The sequence below is a fragment of the Nothoprocta perdicaria genome, unplaced genomic scaffold (assembly GCF_003342845.1).
Source record: "Nothoprocta perdicaria isolate Ctin4 unplaced genomic scaffold, notPer1 scaffold_5, whole genome shotgun sequence".
In the NCBI taxonomy this organism is placed as follows: domain Eukaryota; kingdom Metazoa; phylum Chordata; class Aves; order Tinamiformes; family Tinamidae; genus Nothoprocta; species Nothoprocta perdicaria.
Genome location: NW_020455754.1, coordinates 5,066,982 through 5,073,964, shown reverse-complemented (window position 1 = coordinate 5,073,964; position 6,983 = coordinate 5,066,982). Strand labels below are relative to the sequence as shown.

The following is a 6,983-nucleotide window of genomic DNA, read 5'->3' as shown; positions in this document are numbered from 1 at the left end:
GGACCGGCCCCGCGCCCGGCCGCGCTCGCCGGGGTGCGGGTGCCGGCGCGGCGGGAGCCCGGCCCCCTCGGGGATGTCCCCGCGCTGCAGGAAGCTGGAGGGGCCGCGCGGGGCTCGAGCCCCCTCGGCCGGGCTGGCTGCACCGCCCCGTCCATGCGCAGGGCCGGCGGGGTGGCAGCGTCCCCGGCACCGCGTGGGTGAGCCGGGCTGGCCCGTGTGCCCTCGTGCGCYCTGGTGGCAGAGCCCGGGCTTGGGGACGCACCTGGGCCTCCTGCTGCTCCAGCGCTCATCCCGCAGCTCCTGCTCGCGGGAGGATGCCGCTCTGCCAGCCCTGGGTGGCTGGAGCTGCTGGAGCATTGTCCGCCAGGGATGCGGGATGGCTTTGGGATGGATCTGGCTTTGCTGTCTGGTGCCCCTCGGAGACCCGTGTGCCAGGGAGGGACCCCTGGGCCAGTGCTGGGATGGGGCGGATGCACTTGGCAAAACGGGGAGCACCCGCAGGTCTCCTGGCCTCCAGCCTTWGCCTCCCCTTGAGCCCCCGGCGGCACCACCTGCCCGGCGGTGGCAGTTGGATGCTCGGCTCGTTGTGCCGGGGGCTGCGCAAAACAAAGAGGACAGGCCCAATCGCGGCCCCAAAAGTCTTCAGCCCCTCTCCGCTGCATCCCCAGGACCCCGCTGTGCTCCCCATGCGCTCGTGTCCACCCTGTCCATCCCCTGGCATCAGCCGGGGAGCCCTGAGGCCACTCTCTGCAAGCAGGAGAAAGCGCCGGCCCCCGCGTTGCCTGCAAGGAGCCCCTTGGGTTGGTGGCACCTTGTAGCTGGTGCCTGTGGCGCGAGGCCGGCGTTGCCGTGGGGTCACCCGCGTCCTGTGCGTCCCGCTGCAGGTGCTGCCCACCGCCAACCAGGCGGTGCAGACGTGCTGCCTGCTGTGCCACCGCGAGCGCAAGGACTGGGGCGGCCCCTCGCACAATGGGCTCGTGTCCCCCGGCGAGAGGCTGCCGCCCGACTTCGTGCCAACGCTCGTGCAAAACCTCCTGGGGGAGATGCCGCTGTGGATCTGCCAGAGCTGCAGGAAGAGCGTGGAGGAAGAGGAGCGGCGGGCGGTGCAGGAGCAGGCCCTGGCGGTAAGCACGCGCCCGGGAGCAGAGGGAAGGCTGCAGTCGGAGCTCCTTGGAGCAGGGCAGCTTGGCATGGCCCGTCTTGTGCCGTGGGATGGGTGGCTGCTCCTGGCTCCGAGTGCCATGGGCAGATGCCCATGACACCCAGGGCTGGTGCCAGCTCCTGTGGGAGGGACGGGGCTGTGGGGGGCTGGCATGGGGGGCAGCCCAGCGACTTGCCCGGTGTGGGAGCCACCTGCATGGCAGGGCGGGCAGTGCCCCGGCTCCTGTGCTGACCCCACTCTGCTGGGCTSTCCATGGCCCCTCTGTGCGCGGCCCCTCCATGCGTGGTCCTACAGRGTCTCCCCAGGGCAGCCCTCGCCCAGGCAGCGCCTGCACAAATGCAGAGCTTGAGGGCTGCGCAGCCCTTCCCTGCCTGGCTTGTTTAACCCTGGGCCCGTTTGCTCCCGGCACGTGGCCTTTGCCGTGGGGTTGGCTCTGCTGCCTCGGCCCCGGGCGCTGGCGCCTCCCGCGAGGCCGTCCCCACGCGCCATGCTCCAGCACGAGAGATCCTGCATGTGGCATCGGGAGCTTGGTGCCAGGGCACTGAGGCTTCGCAGCCCCTCCGYGCCTGCTGCAGCTTCACACTGTGTTTTTCTTGCTAGGTCTCGTTATCCCACACGTCCTGCAAGTCACAGTCTTGTGGGGGTGGCTCCCACTCCTCTTCCTCTTCTTCTTCCTCCTCTTCCTCCTCGTGCCACGGGAACTCAGGGGACTGGGACCCCAGCTCTTTCTTGTCTGCTCACAAGCTCTCGGGCCTCTGGAACTCGCAGCACAGCAACGGGGCCGTGCAGGGCAGCCCCCTCGGCGCCCCCCCGGCTGCACTAGGTGAGTTGAAGGCAGCTGTGGGGCCACGCAGGGCTCCCTGCGCCTCGGCTTGGCCCGTTTCCTTGMAGCCGGCTGGCTGGTGGGCAGGGGGGGACAGCTAGGCTCTGCCTTTGGATGCTGGTGCCAGCAAGAGGCTTGGGTGCCATCCCTGCCACAGCAGAGGATTCGGAGGGTGCTGGGGGCCTGCAGCGTTTGCCCCCGTCCCCAGAAGGGTCGATCCAGCAGCGTGCTGAGCTGTAGGAAGGCAGAGGGCATGACTGTGTGTAGTGCTGCGCTGGAGCACAGARGGGGCTGCAGGACACTGTGGTTCTGCTTGTTCTTCGTGGTGACGAGGGGCCGCGGGGCCGGCCCTAGCTGCGCTTTCCCTGCAGGTGACAAGCCCGCCGGGCTCGCCGTGTCCCCGGAGCGCGTGGGCCAGGCCCCCGCGGCGGCGCCGGGGCTCCCGGCCTGTCCCTACAGCCACGCGGCCCCGGCCGCCCCCGGCGGCGCCTGCCCGGCCTCGCCGCTGCCTACCTCACTCGACTTCTGCAAGACGCTGCCCAAGCAGCTCAAAAGCATGTGCCGGAGGGCCCCCCCGCCAGGTGTGTGCGCGGGGACGGTCCCCAGCCCGCTGCTCTGCGTCCTCTCTGCCTTGGCACCTTTTCCCCTTGCTTAGCTATGTGTTTGGGGGGTGATGGTAGGGGTCCCTTGCGAGCAGGGGTGGCTTCAGGTGCAGATGCTCCGCACCCAGCAGGGGGGTAGGGAGAGCCCTGGAGAAGCAGCCTGTGCAAAAGGGGTGGGTGCTGCGTGTGCTGCCGCCCCAGGAGCAGCCCCCGAGCGCGGCTACGGGCTGAGGAAGAGYGGTGTGGGCGTCTGTGCACACCGGGGGAGCTCAGGGGCCTTCTCCAGGCCGGCCTGCATGTCGTGCCAAGGGACCTGTGCGCTTTCGGGCCTGAGCGTGGCCCACACGGCGCCTGACCGTGTGTGCTCTGCCCGTCTGCAGGTGAGGCCTTCCACTCCTCAGAGCATCATCAGCACTCGGACCTCACTGCTCCTCCCAACAGTCCCACGGGGCTCCCCTCCCAGCCGCCAGCACTGGTCCCCTCCAAACAGCCGCCCGCCCACGCGGGGCCCTTGGGCTCCCCGCCGCGCGGCCCGCTGGCCCCCTCGCCCCAGGCCACGCTCTTCCCTGCGCCCAGCGCGCAGGTGGCGGCCCTCAAGCCGGCATCCGAGTCCCCTCCTGCCGGGCCYGTCTCCCACGGCCCGGGCTCGTGCAAGAGCCCTCACCCGCCCGCCGCCAACGTGCCGCTGCTGAAGATGCCCCCTCCGCTCTCGGGCTGCGCTCATCCCTGCAACGGGCACTGCAGTACTGCGCTCCTCCCTCCCGCTGCCTCCCACCCGCTGCCCGGCACCAACAGGTGAGTGGAGCGGCCCCGTGCGCCTCCAGCCTCTCCCTGCTGGGCAGTGCACCCTTTCTCTCTCCCCTGTCCCAAAATGTGCCTTTCCCTGCCAGGGGATGCACYGCTGTGGAGCGGTGGTGCAAAGAGCCTGTGTGCTTGCAGGCCCAATCCACTGTCACAGCCCCGTGGTCTCTGAGGCTTAAGCTCTTTCTCCCCACGTGTCTTCTCCCTGCGGTTGTCCTTTAGTACTGTGGTGCAGAAGAGACTGTGCTTGCTCCTCCTCCAGCTAAGAGACCCAAAGGAACCGCCCGGCCAACCTGCTGTTGGCCAACAGGACCTTTGTCAGTGAGACCCGCCGGGCAGCGGAGGCTCTCAGCCAAGGTCCGCAAGACGATGGAGCCCGTGGACTTGTGGTTCTGCTCGCCTGCTCCCCGGGCCCTCTTTGGGCTGCCTGTGACCACGCTGAGCGGAGGGCCCTGTCCCTGTGCGCTGGGTAGCGCTCCCCGCRGGGGCCAGCGCGGTGCCCGGCTGGAGCTAGAGGCCCGGCGCGTGGGCCGGGCGCCGGCCCCGCCGTGTGCCCGCGGGGTGGTCTGTGCCGGTGGCAGCCGCGTGCACTCCCGGCGTTTGTCACCGGTGCTACCTGCCGCCCCCAGTGAGTACCCTCTGTGCCCCGGCTCGGCTTGCGGCCTCGCAGGGGGACGCTGCTTTGTGGAGCTCTGGCGCCAGCCCTTCGTGGGCGCCGGAGATGCTGGGGGCTGATGAGCTGCTGACGTCTGCTGCCCGGGCTCCTCCCCGGAGGAGGATGCAGGGCATGGGGTTTGTCTGCCCTGCAAATCCCTCTGCTGCGGCACAGGCCCTGGGAGGGGTGTTCATGTGCACACAGAGTGAGTGATAGCGAGAGCTCCAGCTCCCGCTCACTTCTTGCCTGTTTCCCCTTTCCCCCAGGGACYCCTCTTGCAAAGGGCACAAATTCCCCAACGGTACCGGCTGCCACCCGCCGCAGCCGTGCGAGGCGGACGAGGGGCTCGGCGAGGATGAGGACAGCAGCTCGGAGCGCAGTTCCTGCACCTCCTCCTCCACCAACCAGAAAGACGGGAAGTTCTGTGACTGCTGCTACTGTGAGTTCTTCGGCCACAACGCGGTGAGTGAGGGCCTGGCCTGTGGCCACCCCTGGTCTTTGGGCTCTGCTTTGTGGTGGGAAGTGTTGACCTCCATGTACGGAGGGTGGCAGATGAGAACAGCCCCGCTTGCAGATCTGTCCGTGATCCTTTCTGGCAGTACCTCTTCATCCCAGTGATCCCATTGCTCCTCACCTGTCGCTTCCTGCCTGTCCTTGGCGTGACCGACCAAATCCCATGGCTTCGGTGGGGAAGAGCAGTTCAGTTGGGCTGTGCTGACTTGGTCTTGTTGAGACCTTGGGGAAGGCAGCGGTAGGGCAGCTTGGTGGGGGGAGAGCTGGGGCCACCCTGGCTTCCTGCAGCAGCCGATGCTGACAGCTGTGACATCTGTGACATCCCACAGCCCCCGGCCGCTCCTACGAGCCGCAACTACGCTGAGATCCGKGAGAAGCTGCGCTCGCGCCTCACCAAGAGGAAAGAGGAGCTGCCGCAGAAACTGGGGCACAGCAGCGGCTCGGGAGAGCCCGCCGTGGACCACCGCAACGTGGACGAGCTGCTGGACTACATCAACAGCACGGAGCCCAAGCCCCTCAACAGTGCCAAGGCAGCCAAGCGGGCACGGCACAAGCAGAAGAAGAAGGTGAGGCTGGCGGGGGGCGGCGCTGCCCGGCTGCACAGCGGGGCACACTGCAAGGCCGGTGCACCCCTTCGTGGGAGCTCAGGGCAAGGCTGGCGGCTCCTCGCAGGRCTTCGCTTCTCCTTGCTTCCATTTGATTTCTGAAACTGTCCTTTGCTGCTGCTGTCCCCTGAGGTGACAGACAGTGTGTGGCTCCCTGAGGCCTGCTGGAATCTGCTCCCGCAGAGGGCTGTGCACCCTGTGCAGGCTCTGCCTGCTCCATGCTGTGGTCCTGACAAAATCCCTGCGTGTGCTGGAGAGGGGCCAGGCTGAGCGGCGGTGCTGGGGCTTGCAGCCCGGCACGCGCAGTGCTGGGGTCTGTCTGTGTCACTGGGTGGCCCAGGGGGACTCGTCCTCATGGCACCTGTGTTGCAGGAGAAGGAGAAGGCCCAGCTGGAGGCAGAGGCACAGAAGAGGGCAGAGCACAGCCCCCATGCCAGCCAGGCCAGGGAGGTGGCCGAGGAGAAGCTGTTGGAGTGGCCGGAGCTGGAGCTGGAGCGCGTGAACAGCTTCCTCAGCAGCCGGCTGCAGGAGATCAAGAACACCATCAAGGACTCCATCCGGGCCAGCTTCAGCGTCTACGACCTCAACCTCGACGTCAACGACTTCCCCAAGAAGGCAGCTGTCCTGGAGCAGAAGAACCTGCTCTCCCACCTCAACGGCTCCTCCGAGCTGCAGGACATAGACCTGGCCCTTGCCCCGCTCAGCCTGGGCCCTGCCAAGAGCCACGCGCTGCTGCGGGGCGAGCCGGGCCCGCGGTGGGGCGAGGGCCGCGCGGCGCCGGCGGCCGAGAACGGCGTGGTGAAGCGCCTCAGCGCCGTGCCCAGCCTCTCGCGCATGATCTGGGTGCAGTCCCAGGGCGCAGACTGCGCCGCCGAGGGCGAGGGGCCGCGCGCGGAGCCCGCGCAGGGCCCGCAGCCCGGGGGGCCGGAGCCGCAGGAGCGGGCGCCCGCGGGCGGCCGGCAGCGCAAGAGCAAGCGGCAGAGCGGGCCAGGGAAGAAGGGGGACGGCGCCGCGGGGCCCGCTGGCCCGGCCTGGCTGCAGAGCCCCGGTGCCAAGGGGCAGGTGCTGGGCGCCAAGGCCCCTCCGAAGGCCCCGGAGCCGCAGCGGGCGGGCAGCTGCGCCGAGCCCGCCGAGGGCACCAAGGGGCAGCCCTGGGGCTGCGCCCGGCCCGACAAGGAGCGAGGCGGCGAGGGGAAAGGGCGGAGGAGCGAGGGCAAAGCGGAGCCGCCGGAGCCGGCGCGGCCGCCCTCCCCGGCGCCCKGGGACCGCCAGCCGCCCCCGCCCGCCTGGGGGGGCTCCCCGCAGCCCAAGGGCAAGAGCAGGAAGAGCCGGAACAAGGCGGAGAAGCCCAATACGTCCATCGGTGAGTGCCGCGAGCCCCGTGCCGCACCCGCCCTTGTCCGTGCCCAGCACCGTGCCGTGTCCCCCATGGCGGTGCCCTGTCCCGCTCGGAGCGAGCAYGTTGCGCTGACCCCGCGCTCCTCTTCCCCCAGACGACGTGTTCCTGCCCAAGGACGTGGACGGGGTGGAGATGGACGAGACCGACCGAGAAGTGGAGTATTTCAAGAGGTGAGGGCGGCCGCGGGCTGGCGGGGGCGGCGGCGGGGCGCGGGCCGCCGCCGCCTCACGCGCTGCGCCGCTCTCCCCGCGCAGGTTCTGCCTGGACTCCGCCAAGCAGACGCGGCAGAAGGTGGCCGTCAACTGGACCAACTTCACCCTCAAGAAGAGCACGTCGAGCGCGGCGCAGTGAGGCGCCGCCCCGCCCGCGCCCCCGCCCCGCGCGCAAGCACCGTGCTGGCCCCAATAAAGAACTTTTTAATTT

At 69.3% G+C, this 6,983-nt stretch overlaps 1 protein-coding gene across 1 annotated transcript in view; it reads left to right on the top strand.

Annotated features, from left to right (window-relative positions):
* The window catches only part of FAM193B (family with sequence similarity 193 member B), an 8,075-nt gene extending 1,148 nt beyond the window's left edge, over positions 1–6,927 (top strand). The window contains exons 2-10 of the mRNA XM_026047510.1: positions 885–1,124; positions 1,763–1,985; positions 2,357–2,566; positions 2,968–3,382; positions 4,310–4,505; positions 4,886–5,122; positions 5,534–6,524; positions 6,655–6,730; positions 6,815–6,927. Coding sequence (XP_025903295.1) covers positions 885–1,124; positions 1,763–1,985; positions 2,357–2,566; positions 2,968–3,382; positions 4,310–4,505; positions 4,886–5,122; positions 5,534–6,524; positions 6,655–6,730; positions 6,815–6,911 — 2,685 coding nt within the window. The 3' untranslated portion in view covers positions 6,912–6,927. The remainder of the gene's footprint in view (positions 1–884; positions 1,125–1,762; positions 1,986–2,356; positions 2,567–2,967; positions 3,383–4,309; positions 4,506–4,885; positions 5,123–5,533; positions 6,525–6,654; positions 6,731–6,814) is intronic.
* The last annotated feature ends 56 nt before the right edge of the window (positions 6,928–6,983 follow it).